Here is a 15,842-nt window from a genome sequence, read left to right as displayed (position 1 = left end):
AATAAGATTAATTGGCTTTCATTTCTGTGAGGAAACTGTAGGTCAGTGAGGGTGGGTGGCTTGATGTGGTTGAGGACAGTCAGCTGTTCTTCCCCAGCTCCGCCACCTTTCACCACTAAGACCCCAGCCCTCAAGGTTCTACTTAAATTCCACTTTCTCCTGGACCCCTGCATGATACGTCCAGGTAAAATTAATAGTAGTTTCTTCTCTCTTATCCCCTTTAATTCATTCTGAGATTCAAGGCCATATCACTGGCCTTCATTTTCTCCATAATGTCCTGCACAGTGGTTTTATATCTACTAGGTGCTCGGTCAACCCAGGAATCCCTTGATAGGCAAATCTGTTTGTCCCTGTGTCCCCAGGTGAGGGAAGTTAAATCTATACAATTGATTCCCAAGTTCCAGATAGCAAGAGATTTATCTGCATCCATTTAGTGCAGAAAGTGAGAATTCAGATAAGAAGAGCTGAGATAGTAAGAGATACCTGTACTGCTTAATTGAATTAAATCAGACATTTATTGGGTGTCTCATCTATCCTGAAGATCATCCAGTTGAACTGTCTCATTTTAGAAGTGAGGCGTTTTAAGATCCAGAGAGGTAAACTTTTCTAAGGTCACTCTATATTTCATATGGTATAAGAACGTGGACTAAATTTTAAATTTAACCCAAATTTAGTCCTCTCTCCTCTCCACCATGCTTTCTGATGGATGGGAAGAGAGGGCCTTGTGCATAACCAAAGTGTAATAGAGATTAGAGTGTTCCTGAGGGAGAGAGAGAGACCGTCCTGTATTAAAAAGTCTGTGTGTGAACCTTAAATGGAATCTGGTTCTAAAATCCCTCGTGTAAAAGACATTTTTGGTCAACTGGGGAGATTTGATTACGTTTTAGATATATTAGGGAAATGGTGTTAATTGTCTTAGGTGTAATGATGGTGTTGGGATTATGAAGAGAATATCCTTATTCTTAGAAAATGCAAACCATAGAATGTAGGTGCCAAGTTTCATAATGTCTGCAGCTTAGTTTCAGATGGGATAGATGGGGGGGATGCAGAAGGAGAGCAAGCAAATATAGCAAAGATGTTAACATTTGTTGAACTCAGATAGCAGGGCTCAGTGGTTATTATACAATTGTCCCCATTTTTCTGTATGCTTAAAAATTTGCATAGTAAAAATTTGAAGGTGGTCAGAAGGTACAAACTTCCAGTTATAAAATAAAGAAGTCCTGAGGATGTGATTTATAGCGTGGTGACTATGGTTAACAATATTGTATATTTGAAAACTGCTAAGAGTAGATCTTAAAAGTTCTCATCACAAGAAAAAAAAGTTTATAACTGTGTGTGACCAGACTTACTGTGGTGATCATTTCACAATATATACAGACATCGTCATTATGTTGTACACCTAGAACTAATACATGCTATGTGACAACTATCTCAATTTAAAAATTTTTTTGACGTGGAGGAGTGAAGTTGAATGGCCCTAAGCTATCTTTGGTTCTGCTTGCTAACTTTGCTCTGTTGTGTTTCTCTTTGGTGAAAATCTGAGGATCCTAAAACAGTTATTCTGTTTGACTTTATAATTATGTAGGCATCATCAGCAGTTTCACTATTCATGTAGGTTCATATGGCCCCTGTGCACTGTGTGTTACTGTTCTGTGCATCTCTGGCAGTTGCTTTATTATTCCTTCCAGCGTCCTCAAAGGTGTAGACACCTTATGGACCCTACCTCGAATGTAATTAAGAGGGATTGCTTAGTAAGGCATGTTGCCTCAGGTTAATTTATCTTTTGAGAGTGACCTATAATGGTATGCTTAGGGCATGTCATTAAACTACTTTTTGGTCGGAGGATGCAGGCCTTTTCTCTGTCTAGTTTATGTTATACTTTACCGTAGCTTAAGATTTTTAATATGGTTCTAGATAGATTTACTTTTTAACCTTTTAGTTTCCTTCAGAAGGTAGGATACTGCCTTTTCAGTACCCATATAAAGAGGAAATTGTTCTCAAGGCTTAAAGTTAAAATGAAAAAATTCCAACTGCTGTAATTCTTTTAAAGTTTTGATAAATTTAGTAGATTTATCTGATATTAACCAAAGCGCTAAAAGAAGGCAAGGGTGCAGTACGGTGACCTCAAGCATCCCAGACAAGCGAGAAGATCAGATGACCCAACTCACTGTTGTCTCGGTTACTTTAGCACCTTCATCAGATCAACAAATACCTATTCGACGTGAAATAATCCTGAAAGGCAGAAAGATTCTTGTACACAAGTTAGGTAAATATACAGTAATGATATGCATATCCTTGGAAAGCAGCAGTCCTGACCAGTTGTCTAGACACTTCTCAACCCTCGGCTGTGGCTCTTGTGACGCTGCTCACCTTGTTGCTGAGTGTGCTGAAGACAATTGGATCCTAAGCCTAGTGAGTTTCTCCCTATCAGGTGGGGAGAAACCAAGTAATTCTAATCCCTTATGTTAAGAGGTGTGATTGATTCTAATCCACATGTATACTAGAATGCTTACTACTCTTGGTCTGTGTAGTAGGAAGAGAGAGAATTTGTGTAGTAAAGAGACATCCACATCAATAGTCACGTGATCAGAGACCAATCTTTGTGAACTACTCAAATTTTTTATTGATAAATTTTCAAATGTAGCTTTGTATTACTTAGCAAAACTCCAGTATTTTAAAATAAACTGTCCTCAGTGGAGTTCAGTCAGATTTGTTGCTTACAAAGTGCACAGTGGTAAAAATGATCAAGTCAGTGAGAATACTGCACCTTGACTATTACCGAACCATGGGGTGTGTTTGCAGTTCTGGCTTATTTTCTGTGGAGGCCTTCACAAATTGTATTTCAGCAATTTGATGGAAGAGAATGCATTTTGTCAGAGTCAGATCACACAGGTAATCAAGGAGAACGCTAAGATTTATCTAGAAAGCCAGATTCCAGGCACGCTCTATTTTTTTGGTAAGAGTTTGGCATGCATCTTTCCACACATTTTTCTGTGCTTTTTTTTTTTTTTTTTTTTTTGGCTGCGTTGGGTCTTCATTGCTGTGCGCAGCAGGCTTTCTCTAGTTTTGGTGAGCGGGGGCTACTCTTGGTTGCGGTGCGCGGGCTTATTGCGGTGGCTTCTCTTGTTGCGGAGCACAGGCTCTAGGCATGTGGGCTTCAGTAGTTGCAGCATGCAGGCTCAGTAGTTGTGGCTCGCGTGCTCTAGAGCGCAGGCTCAGTAGCTGTGGCACATGGGCCTAGTTGCTCCGTGGCATGTGGGATCTCCCTGACCAGGGCTCGAACCCGTTTCCCCTGCATTGGCAGGTGGATTCTAAACCACTGAGCCACAAGGGAAGCCCTGTGCATTTTTTTAGGATGAAACAAATAACAACTTGCCTGTGTAGTCGTGGGAAAGGAGGGGAATTGGTAATGCAGAAAGGAGGGTGCTTGCTGAAGTCAGTGGCCTTGACTAGACAGGAGAGGTGGGCCTGGGGCTGGCTTGGGCTCACTTAGGGGTGCCTCCTTTGTGCCAGCAGGAAAGAGGGAACCAGAGTAGATGAGCCCAGATTCAAGGGCATGGTCATTGGTGGACGGCGTATGGAGAGTTCGCTTATGAATGCTGCTTCTGTTTTCCCGGTGAAATGTAGAGCCCAGTCATCAGCCGAGGGTGAGAGCGAGGAAGAGGGTTAGCGATCCCAGTGGGAGGAAGAGGCATATGACCCCTTCATCCTGGGGGCTGACTGGACCAGAGAAATGTGGTTGGGCTGCTGGAGCAGCAGGGGTCCCCTTGGGTTCAGGGTCCTGGAGTTGTGTCCGTGGGCTGTGTCCGCTGTGTGGCGCAGGCAGCGAGCAGGCGGACAGGTGGCAGGGAAGGGAGTAGGAGGCCGGTGACTGCCCTGGGGACGTCTGTGCTGGCCCGGGAGGCGAGAGAAGGAAGATGGGGGCTGGAGGGGGGCGGCTGCTTGGTGATGACAAGATCTGGTGCTGCCCTTCGAGGCTTTTGAAAACAGGAGCATTTTCGGATTATCACAATGACCGCATTTAAAGGACGGGGACTGACGTTCAGCCCAAGTGAGGATTTCCTCCCCTAAATGATAGTGGCTCCTCCTTGTGAAGGGCTGGTCCCTGGGGCTGAGAGGCGCAGTGGGGGGAGGAGGTCCCCGGCGGGTGTGCAAGGCCAGGGTGGTGCGAGTGGTGGTGGAGGTGGAGGTGGAGCCGCTGCCCCGGGGGAGGGGGGTGAGGCCGGGGGGTGACTCGCGGCTCTAGGTGGCCTAGAGGAAGCAGGCTCGGAGGGCACGGGTGTCATCTCACGACCTAAGAGTCAGAGCTGAGAGTTTGCAGGAAGTGGGAGGGGAAAGGGTGTGACAGGCAGGGGGTGGGGTGCGGGGCCAGGAGAAAGAGCCCCTGCCCTGCTGTAGTCCCAGAGCGCCTGCGGGCCGGGGGAGTGAGCCAGCAGGGGATACTCCACCCTGGAGGTCCAGAGGCACCGCAGGAGGCGGGCTTCCTGTGACTGATGAGAACAGGGCTCGGACGTGTGATCTGAGGTTAGTTCCGGTGGGTCTGCAGTCACCACGTGGGGGTGGGGGAGGGAGGAATCCCGGCTCCTGCCCGCCTCGTTGGCCTCCACACCTGGGCCTCCACGTGCAGGGCGGGCCTGGGCCTTCTCCAGTCCCGCCAGCAGTGTCAGGGTTCCTCGTGGCTCCGCTTCTAACGCTAACATTGTCATTGGTTTTCTCTTTGGTTTCAGACTGCTGTTGATGTTTTTAGAAGGATAATTTTGGAGGCAGAAAAAATTGATGGGGCCGCTTCACAAGGAAAGTCTTCCTGCTCAGTGATGTGATTCTACTGCAAAACCTGAGGGCGCTGGGAACCTGGCCTGCCTGAGGAAGCAACCTGGCCATTATCCTTCAAGATAAACTCTGCTTCATTTCTCTTCTGTTAACCTGAAAGATTTCATTTGGGTCAGAGCTTCTCTCCCACCTCCTCCTTTCAGATTATGTTAAACTCTGACTCGGTCCAAATGAGTTCACTTCCATTTTCAAATTTTGAGCAATCATATTTTCAATTTATATATTGTATTTCTTAATAATATTATGACCAAGAATTTTATTGCATTAATTTTTCAGTGTAGTTTGTTGTTTAAAATAATGTAATCATCCAAATGATACATATTGTTACACTACTATTAACTAGGCTTCAATATATCAGTGTTTATTTCGTTGTGTTAAATGTATACTTGTAAATAAAATAGCTGCAAAGCCTAATCCTTGCGCTCCTCAGTGTGGCTTTTAAAGAAGAAAACCTGTCCTCCTGAGTGAGAGCTTCTTTCCCTGCCTCCGAGGAGGCTCCAGGTTGGATTCCAGGAGCCAGTGGAGGATGTGGCCGCAGAAAGGCGAGTGGCCCACCAGGCGGCTGTGGGCAGTTGAGGTAGAGTGCCCAAATTGGGGGGGGGGTGTTCCTGTTGACTAAAGCCGAGTGACCTTGGGGGGTCTGTGAGGGGAGTTGCTCCCCAATAATGACTGTTGTCCCCGCCTTGGTTGGAATGTTTCATGCGGGTAGGGCTGCAGGCTTACTTAGAGCCTTCTGGTCACCCTCTTGCTTGTTTCTTAGCTACTTGAAGAAAAGGGGACCTAAAGATACACTTACTGTCCCTCCTTTTACTTAGCGTGTCCACGGCGGACAGGATCTGCCTTAGAAAATAGATTGGCCTGTCACTATCCCAAAACCTCCAGGAGTTTAAAGGATGGGGAAGATTGCCTGGTAAGTGTTCTGGGTCAGGGCTTCCTGAACCTCCCTCAGACCCAGACGGCCTACCTCCCGTTCTGCCAAGAGCAGCTTCGAGGGAGAATCGAGGATTTCAATTGCCTGGTGGCCATCACCTCGACTCTAAGAGTTCAAGTTGAGCGAAATTTTTTAAATGATGTTCCTTCCCAGTTAAAATTTCACAGGGCCATTTCTAACATTTAGGGAAATGTTATTGAGTCTATTGATAAAATATAATACTGCTTTGTAACTGATTTTTTAATGAAAAATTATGTTTTTAGAATATGCCATTATGGACTTCCCTGGTGGCACAGTGGTTTGAGAATCCACCTGCCAATGCAGGGGACACCGGTTCAAGCCCTGGTCCAGGAAGATCCCACATGCCGCGGAGCAACTAAGCCCGTGCGCCACAATACTGAGCCTGTGCTCCAGAGCCCTCAAGCCACAACTGCTGAGCCTGCATGCCACAACTACTGAAGCCGTGTGCCTAGAGCCTGTGCTCCGCAACAAGAGAAGCCACCGCAATGAGAAGCCAGCGCACCTCAACCAAGAGTAGCCCCTGGTTGCCGCAACTAGAGAAAGCCCGCGTGCAGCAATGAAGGCCCAACATGGCCAACAATTAATTTTTAAAAAAAAGAATATGCCGTTACTTTTAATCTTTATAGTGTCTCTGTCTTATCATTCCAGGATGAAATTTGAGCCTTAGAAGACCTCCACCAAATACTTTTTAAATAAAAATAAGTTTTAGCAATGTAGTATCATTATTTATTAACAGGGTTTATTCTTAGGCCTAATATGTGTCAGTACTCACTGGATGGAACCACATTAAACCTGGATTCAGTTCATCCAGGCAGCATTTTACATCTGATAAGTTACTTCTGTGTAAATGGAATCTTGGGGCAGCCTGTTCTTGCAGCTACAGTTTGACCCTCACAGAATGTCCTCTAGGCCTAGCTGCCCTGTTTGGAGGTGACATGGATCTCTTTACATGGTGTGGCTCAGCTGTTCATTCAGATGTTTTCTGAGCACCTGCCGTGTGCTGCACACCGTTCTAAGTGCCATGAACACAACAGAACTCTGCACCCTGTAGAACTTACGTCTGACCTTGCCCCTTGAATAGCACAGGGCGGGCAGTCCCGCTTCCCAGTGGGGTGACCCATCCACGAGACAGTTGATTGGATTAACTGATGGGCTGAGCCTGTGATGTGTTCCGGGTGTGATGTTGCCGAGAGGTGCTCTGCGGTGGTGGGGAGCACGTGACCTGGAGGTGGTGGTGGAAGGCGGTCAGCAGGTCAGCAGTACCTCTTCCGGTTTGCTTCACGTCCATCCTGTGAAGCAGATGCTGCCCTATTTACAGCGAGGAAACTGCCTTCGAGGTGTCAGCGACAGTCATTAACCACATTCATTGTGTCAGCGATGCTAATGATGTGTTATCTGAGCCTTCTGAAGAAATTCTTAGAACTGCCGGGTTTGACTTAAATGTCATTATTTAATAGTGTATTTCATCACTCCTAAGACCTTTCCTTACATTTTAGCACTTTTCTTTTTTTTCTGATTTGAAATTTTCTTTAAAGTTCGGATGGAAAATGAAGAACACTTCCAGGACTTCCCTAGTGGCACAGTGCTTAAGAATCCGCCTGCCAATGCAGGGGAGATGTGTTCAATCCCTGGTCCGGGAAGATCCCACACGCTGCGGAGCAACTACGCCCGTGCGCCACAACCACTGAGTACACGTGCCACAGCTACTGAAGGCGGCGGGCCTAGAGCCCATGCTCCGCAACAAGAGAAGCCACTGCGATGAGAAGCCTGCGCACTGTGATGAAGAGTAGCCCCTGCTCGCCGCAACTAGGGAAAGCCCGTGCGCCGCAACTAGGGAAAGCCCGTGCACCGCAACTAGGGAAGGCCCGTGCGCGGCAACGAAGACGCAACACAGCCAAAAATAAATAAATAAATATGCTTCCAAAAAAAAAAACTATAAAAAAGAACACTTCCAATTCAAAGTTCTAAGCACAAAATTCAGGTATGTCATGTGGTGGACTTGCTTCTTCAACTGGAGGTGAACTTGGCAGCCGATGGAAAGAATCCACACTAACAGCAAACTGCAAAGTGATTGTCCCCGTGAAGAAGCCAGTGACTTTGCATTTGGTTTTTCCAGCTTGGCTCATCCCCAAAGTTTAGGTTCTGGAGTCCTAAGTCTTCAGCATTTAACTAGTTCTGTTTTGGGGGAAGGGGCTGGGACTGTCCCTCCACATGTAAACTGATCTTTGTCCTAAATCACTTTTATAATGAGAGAGCAGCCAGGGCGCGTTGCCACATCTTCCCCATTCTCCATATGTTCCTTGGCGATGCAGAAGGTATCCCCACACGGGCAGGGGTAGACGTACATCTCCGAGTCCTCGTCATATTGGAAGTCCTTGATCTCCACCTCATGAAACACTGCCATCGTCACTGGGGCCAGGAGAGGTCTTGTCACCTCCGCCATTTTAGCATTTTTCTTAGTGGGACATACAATGCAGTCTTAGATTCATTGAAGTACAGTAGGTGCGAATACAAAACTCGGTGTATATCCAAGGCTGTTTTGCAGCTCATAATACAAAGTGTAAAATCACAGGACAAATTCAAATTAATGTGATGGAATTCTGCTAAAACTGAATTGTTCACTCCCCGCCCTCTCCAGACTGCCCTGTCTCCCCGCCGTGTCACTGATGGTGCTCTTGCCTGAACTGCTCATCACCTCCTTGTCACCAAGTCCAGGAGGTATCTCCTGGCCTCTTTCCTGGCCCTCCAGCAGCACTGCACGCAGTGGTGGCTTCTCTTTGAAGGTCTCTGTTTCCGCCTTCTTGTCTTACCTCCCATCAGCTCACTGCTGCTGCCTTAGTCTCCTTGGCTGTCTCCTCCTCCGTTAACCTCTCAATGGGCCATTTTTCCTTCTCCCCTTCCTCGATTTCATCCTGTCACATAGCTCTCACTGCCGTGTCTCCTGAAGACCAAAATTCGTTTCTCCCACCCTGACCTCTGTGGGTTCCATCCAGGCTTGTCTTCTCTTAGATGTCTCATAGGCATCTGAAGTTTGTCATGCCCCAATTCTTGATTTTCCCTAAAAACGTGGTCTCCCCTGGACCCTGCTTCAGAAAATGGCACCATTATCCACTAGATACTAAAGCTGGGAGTTTGGGAGCCATCCGCTACCTCTTCCCTTGTGTCCCCTCCCAGCCAATCCATCAGCAAATCCTAAGGGCCCTGCCTTCAAAAATCTAATATTTTGCCCACTTTTCTCCATCTTCACTGCATACTAGTCTCTGACACCACACCCTCCAAATCATTTACTGCAGCCCAAGTCAACTTTTTTTTTTTTTTTTTTTTTTTTTTGCCACACCGCATCACTTGTGGGATCTTAGTTCCCCGACCAGGGGTCAAACCTGGGTCCACGGCAGTGAAAGCCCAAGTCTTAACCCCTGGACCACCAGGGAATTCCCCAAGTCAACTTGTTTAAAACATAAATTGTTCCGTGTTACCCCCTTGCTTAAAATCCTTTAGTAATAATTGTGCCTGCTCAGGGTCTCCAGGGCATCTCATTCTCCAGCCTTTCTTGTTAAAAAAAAAGAAGAGGTTTTTTGTTAGTTTGTCAGTTGCCTCAATGTCAAATAAATTGCCACTGATTGTTTTTGACAAACACCCCCAGGGAAAAAAGGCAGGTCAAAGACAAGCCTTGCAGATGGGGTTTTCCAGGGAACTACCAGACACTGCAGATGATGACAGTTTTCTGATCAGGGGGCTGAGAAAGCACCAGCCCCATCTTGACCCTACATGCAGCTGCTAAGGAGGGATCTGGCAATAGGGCAAGTGACAGTGCCACAAATCTCGTTGTGCTGAGAAGCAGCCGGTTTCCTTAAACACCCTTGGATTGGTGCAAGCCCTTCATCTCCAGACGTATGAAAAAGTGATACATTTGGACAGTTTTTTGCCAGTGTTCTCACTGAGTTCTTGAAGGGTCTTCCTGCCCTCTCCCCGATGGTGACCCTCCAGGGTCTCCGCAGTAGCTGTTTGTTGAATGGATGAGTAGCTGAGCCCTCCCATGGGCTGCTTCCTAGACGGGTTCCGTGGAACTTGGCCCGTGTCTGCTGCAGGGTAGAGGAAGTCCTCACCATTCACACAGCGCACCGGGATGACCTTTAATCTTGGGTCCACCCCTCCTCCGCTCCTAACAAGGAAGGAGTGCAGCTACCGGGCACCCCTCCCATTGTTGGTGCAGCTAACCTCGGACTCAGACAGCAGCAGTCTTCGTTAACGGTAAGTCAGAGGACGCAGAATAGCCGCTGCGTTTTACGTTTTATTTTTTGATTTATTTATTTATTTTTGGCTGCGTTGAGTCTCCGTTGCTGCGCGCGGGCTTTCTCTAGTTGTGGCGAGCGGGGGCTGCTGTTCGTCACGGTGCGCGGGCTTCTCATCGCGGTGGCTTCTCTTGTTGTGGAGCACGGGCTCTAGGCGCGTGGGCTTCAGTAGCTGTGGCACGTGTACTCAGTGGTTGTGGCTCGCGGGCTCTAGAACGCAGGCTCAGTAGTTGTGGCGCACGGCTTAGCTGCTCCACGGCATGTGGGATCTTCCTGGGCTAGGGCTTGAACCCGTGTCTCCTTCATTGGCAGGCTGATTCTTAACCACTGCGCCACCAGGGAAGCCCCATGCCCGCTGCCTTTTAGATGATCGGCTAAATGGAAACAAGGTTTAACAATTCTTGGAGAAGTCTAGACTCCAGAGAAAAATATCTCCAGCTCCTGCAGGCTGCAGCCACATGTGAGAGGCTTGCTTGCAGAAGGCTTCTGGCTGCCCTGGTGACTCCAGTTGACCGAGACTGTTGTGCAGGTGAACAGAGGCTGCCACGAAGGCTGTGCCAGCAGGAAACCAGGGCGCCTTCAGAAGCATTCTCAGAAAATTCCAGAATCACCCCACTCCCTCACCTCCCCAAGAGCGGACAGTTTTACATTAGGCCAGAAGACTTTACATTGAGTAACGTTTTTGTGTCACACATCCTTATTACCTTTCCGTACCTTTGATCGCTTCCTAGAATGACCTGGGGAAGTCAGCTCTGGAGTTAGGACTGCAAAGATGCTGAGAGCTAACTTAGCATCTGTTTTCAGAGGAGGGGCCTGATCCCAGAGAGACCCCCCCAGCTCTTAGTTCATTGTTCACACTACTGCACGTGTGAACACAACCCCAATACCCACAGGGAACCCCAAATAAATGCAGCCTCGGACTAAGACTCAGGACGTAGCCATTGTGGTCCCATCTCTGCAGCTAGTGTGTATCTTTGGGTAACTTCTTTATGTCTCTGGTCTTGATTCCTGCACCTTTGTCAGGGATTGTTGTAATGGACCCAAGTATGAAAACCTTCGCTGTTCCCGAAGCCCAAATACAAGTGCAGACCATTGTCCTGTGGATGACGAGCTGACCCAGACCCCCTGCCTGAGTTTTCCACCTGATGGCAGGGCCTCCACCGCTTTCTGAAGCTCCCGAGGTTCCCAATGGTGCGTCTCCCGCCATAGTCGGTGACTCCAAATTCCAGCAGTGCTGCCGTATCATCACAGGGCCGCACATCCAAAAAGGCAAGATGGAGAATCACAAATTACTTCCACAAGCAAGTTTACCACACACACAAAAAAGTTTCCTTCCGGTCTGGCCCAAGATATCAAGAACACATGATAATAAAAGACATGCGGGTCTGCCACAGTTCACGGCCACATGCACTGAAGGTCCCTCTGGACCCACAGGGCTCAGTCGCACACCCACCCCGTTGAACCCTGTGGCCGGGCAGTGGATGAGCCCTGGTTGGGGGACAGACAGCTTGTTCCTTCAGATTCCAAGTGGGGACCTCGGTCCTTCCCCTGAGGACGTCATCACGCTCAAAGGCGCCTCCAGCTCCCACGTTCTATTACAACCTGGAAAATGGCCTTGGCTCATTTTTTTCTTCTTTTTTTTTTTTTTGGCTGCGCCATGCAGCTTGCAGGATCTTAGTTCACCAACCAGGGATCGAACCCATGCCTTTGGCAGCGAAAGCACAGAGTCCTAACCACTGGACCGCCAGGGAATTCCCAGCTCATCTTTTTAAGTTATGAATTTTCTCAAGAAATAGCATAGGATTCTGGAAATATTATGGCCTCAGCAATCAAGACCTTTCACCCAGTTCTTACTGCTGCCCAAGAAAGGCCCGGGCAGAGCTTTGATTTATTTCTTCCAAAAACAAAGCAGCCCCTTCCCGGCTGCCGCTCCCACAGGGAGAGCCGCCCTCTGCAAGAGTCGCTGGCTTCCTAGTGTTTTATCATTTTAGTCCCTCCTCCTTCTCCCATCATTACCAGGTCAACGAAGAATCCAAGTAAATCCATACGGTAATCTCTGGCTTTTCTATGGGCATCACTGTGAGGTTGACATGTCCTGAAAGTTACCCTAAAAGGCTTAAGCAGAGTGCCAGCCTGGTGTTGACAGCTGGTGCAGCTGGAAAGGTTACATTCCTCGGCCCTGACGTGTGGATTTGTATTATCCCAGAGCAGAAATCATTTCAGAGGCACAACCTTTTCTGTGTCTGTAACTGGAGCATTGCGTGACGTTGTAAAATAATGGAAACAGCTCCAAGTCGGCCACCGACTCCCCTGTGATGCCTGCGGGGGCGGCTTATCTACTGGCCACTGGTTCTCAAACTCTGAGACGCTCCAGAGCCACCTGGAAGGCTCGGGAAGGCACAAGGGGTGGGGTGGGGTGGGGGGCTCGTGCCCAGAGTTTCTGATTCCGCGAAGACATCTGGATTTCTGGCCAAGTTCCAGGGCTGCTATTACTAGTGGTTCAGGGACCACATTTTGAGAACCGCTTAGGCAATGATACCTAAGAATGAGGGGGGACCACAGGGAGGAGTTCTATGACTGCAGGACGTCAGAGCATGCCAAGTGACCAACCGCCCCGGTTTGCCTGGGGCTTGAGGGGCATTGAATTCTGTCCTCTAAAAATCTATGTTGTAGCTGATCCCCAGCACCTGTGAATGTGACCTCATCTGGAAATGGGGTCTTTGCAGACGTAGTTAGTTAGGATGAGGTCATACTAGAGTAGCGTGGGTCCTGAGCCAATGACTAGTGTCCTTATAAAAAGCGGAAATCTGGACTCAGAGAGACAGATACACAGAAGGAAGAACGCCATATGAGGACAGAGGCAGAGACTGGAGTGATGCAGCTACGTGCCAAGGGATGCCAAGGATTGCCAGCCACCACCAGAAGCTGGGGGAACATGGAACTGATTCCCCTCTGAGCCTCCAGAGAGGAACCAAGCCTGCCAACATCTGGATTTCAGACTTCTGGCCTCCGTATCTGGGGGGAAATACATTTCTGTTGTTCTAAGCCACCCCATTTGTGGCACTTGTTGTGGCCACCCTCGGAGGTCCCACAAGGTCAGACTTTCACTTTGGAAACCAGGACAGTCCCTGGCAAACCAGAATGAGCTGGTCACTGTAAGCACGATCAAGCGAAGTTCACACGGCTGGAACTCTCAAGTTTACAGAGGAGGAAGCTGATGCTCCAAGAAGTCGTGACCTGCTGTCCTTGGTCCACTCGGGCCATGCTCACAGAACACCACAGACTGGGTGGCCCATAACAACGGAGGTTTCTCTCTCATCGTTGGAGGCTGGGAAGTCCAAGATCAAGGCGCCGGCAGACTGGGTGTCGGAGAAGCCTGCCTCCTGGCTTACAGGCATGGTCTTCATGTGCTGGGAGGGATGAGGGAGCTCTCCGGGGCCTTCATTAGGCACAGGCCCATTCGTGAGGCTCCACTCTTATCACTGCGCACCTCCCAGAGACCCCAGCACCTAACGCCACCACACTGGGGCTTAGGATTTCAACCTATGAATTTGGGGGACACAAACATTCAGTCTGTGACGCCTGCCAAGGGTCACCTCGCATTCGTGTGAGAACCAAGACTAGAACACGAGCCTTCTAAGAGTGGACCACGGCCACCAGATGCTTCACGTACACATGAATGCGTACACACGTGTGCACTGTTGGGCCGCACCCCGCAGGCCTACAAGACCGAAGAAAGAGCCCAGAGTCAGCAACAGAGACATCAGTGGTCTGATGGATGGGGGAGCTTACACGTCTGAAGCAAGGTCCCGGAGCGACCCCCCACCGTGTGAGGCCGACAGTGGGCAGGACGCGGCAGCAGACTTCGCTTCCCCTGGGGAAGGGGAGATGACCAGTTATGGGGGGAATTGACGTCAGGTTGGCTCATTAGTTACCAGGGAAACCAGCAGAAGGGCACACCCCTCACCGCCCCTTTGATAAGAACAATCACCAGCTGGGGCCTGGGGCACGTACATAGGAAGCTCAGTCTTGTGCACAGGGTATAGGTGAAGCAGGCCCTAGTCCGGAAGGGGATGTACAGAGAGCAAGAGAACTGCCATCACGAGAGGCCTGACCATACGGCACATACGTGAGCGTGTGAGCCACACTGCAGCCTCAGGCTGGGGGTGGGGGGCTTCGTGCAGAGTCAGACTGAGTGGGTAACGGGCGGAGACCTAGGTTTTGCATTTCTTTTTCTTTTTTTTTTTTTTTTTTTTTAGGTTTTGCATTTCTGACGAGTGCAACGTGATGCCGATGCGGCTGGAAGCTGCCTGGGTTACATAACCCCCTCGGGAAGGTGCAGCCCCTGGAATAAAGAAGTGACCTTGGGCTGACCGCTGGGGAGGGTGGAGACCCACGTTCCCGCCCTTGCTCTGCCACTGGGGGGACAATCCGCATGTCTGGATTCACCGTTTTCCGTCTGCAAAATGAAGAAGCAGTTGAACCCCATCGGTTGTTTCCACTGATGCCTGTTTCTCGAGCTGGATGCTCGTGTTCCACTACAAAATGAACATTGTTTGAGACCAAAATTTTATTTCAATCTCGAGGTTGTTTTTCCCAACGATTTTTCTTAAACAGGTGACACCTGCAGCCAGTTATCCAAGTGACTCAACCCCAAATAACACATCTATTTTAATGGCTGCCGGTGCGTCCTGGGGTGAGGGTGAGGGTGAGAGTGAGGGTGAGGGTGGGGCGAGGTGGGTCTCTCTAAGTTGAGAGCAACTGGGGCGGAGCCTGAGCCCCCGCCCCGCCCCGCCCCCAGGCCGCGTTTGCTCTGTCGCCCCCTGGAGTCCGAGGAAGGCACGGACTCTGCGCCCTTTTTCTCCGCATTCCTGGCCCGCCGCAGCCCGTACTGGGGTGTAGGTTCCCGAGGCCCTGCCCTAGTGACCTTCAAGCTTGTCCATGGTTTCTTCTCTCACCTTCCGAGATTCCTTTTCGGGTTTTCGGGGTGAAGGGCGATCGGAAAGCGGGGGACTCCGCAGGAGAGGGAGGGGAGCCCGACGCAGGGTGGGGGAGGCCCGGTGCTCCGTGTGTTAACATCTCAAAGCTCCGCAAGGAAGGGGGTGTGAGAGGTGTCACGCGGTTGCCCCGGGCCCCAGGTCCGCGCGCACGCGCCACGGCCCCCGGCGAGAAGGGCGGCCCTTCCTCTCTCCCCCAGATCCCGGCGCCGAGGGCGCGGCGGGCTGCATCTTCCTCGCAGGCTCCCCGCCCGTCCCGCCACCCGCCCCTGATGGGTAACTGGCCACCAACAGCTCCTGTGTCACCTTTCCGGAGGCGCCAGTGCTGCCTGGCCGGTGGGCTGCCCACCTCCTCGAGATGCCAAGAGTAACCAGGCGCCCGGAGCCGGTTCTGGCCTCTCAGGGGAGATGCAATTCCATCCCTCTGTCTACTGGCGGCTCTGTGATGAGTTTCCTGAGCGGGAAGCCCGGTGAAAACTCTGTTTGGGGAAGACTGATCTGCTGATGGGCGCCCCGGCTTTCTTTTCTGGGATGAGGTGAGGGAGGCCAAGGAAACAGAAGGAACCACGGAGGAGAGCATCTGCTGCTTAAACTGCACTCCCACCTCACCCCCAGCCCGGCCTGGGCGATGCTGTCTGTTGAGGGAAAGTGGACAGCACCAGCTCTTCCCACGATGGGGGCACACTCCAGTCTTGGGAAGCCGGGAAAGGGCGCCCGGAGGCTGGCCTCCTCTTAGCGTTTCCCCCTCAGATGAGGGCACCTCTGGGAGGG

The 15,842-nt window shown here is 50.0% G+C and overlaps 1 protein-coding gene across 1 annotated transcript in view; it reads left to right on the top strand.

The window, feature by feature from the left end:
* The window catches only part of RHEB (Ras homolog, mTORC1 binding), a 47,665-nt gene extending 42,421 nt beyond the window's left edge, over positions 1-5,244 (top strand). The window contains exon 8 of the mRNA XM_082632136.1: positions 4,728-5,244. Within this exon, the coding sequence (XP_082488262.1) occupies positions 4,728-4,820 (93 nt within the window). The 3' untranslated portion in view covers positions 4,821-5,244. The remainder of the gene's footprint in view (positions 1-4,727) is intronic.
* Positions 5,245-15,842: the final 10,598 nt, after the last annotated feature.

Source organism: Mesoplodon mirus, assembly GCF_964341445.2.
Source record: "Mesoplodon mirus genome assembly, chromosome: 9".
Lineage (NCBI taxonomy): Eukaryota > Metazoa > Chordata > Mammalia > Artiodactyla > Ziphiidae > Mesoplodon > Mesoplodon mirus.
Note: the sequence above shows the minus strand (reverse complement) of the source record. Positions and strands in the feature narration are given on the sequence as shown.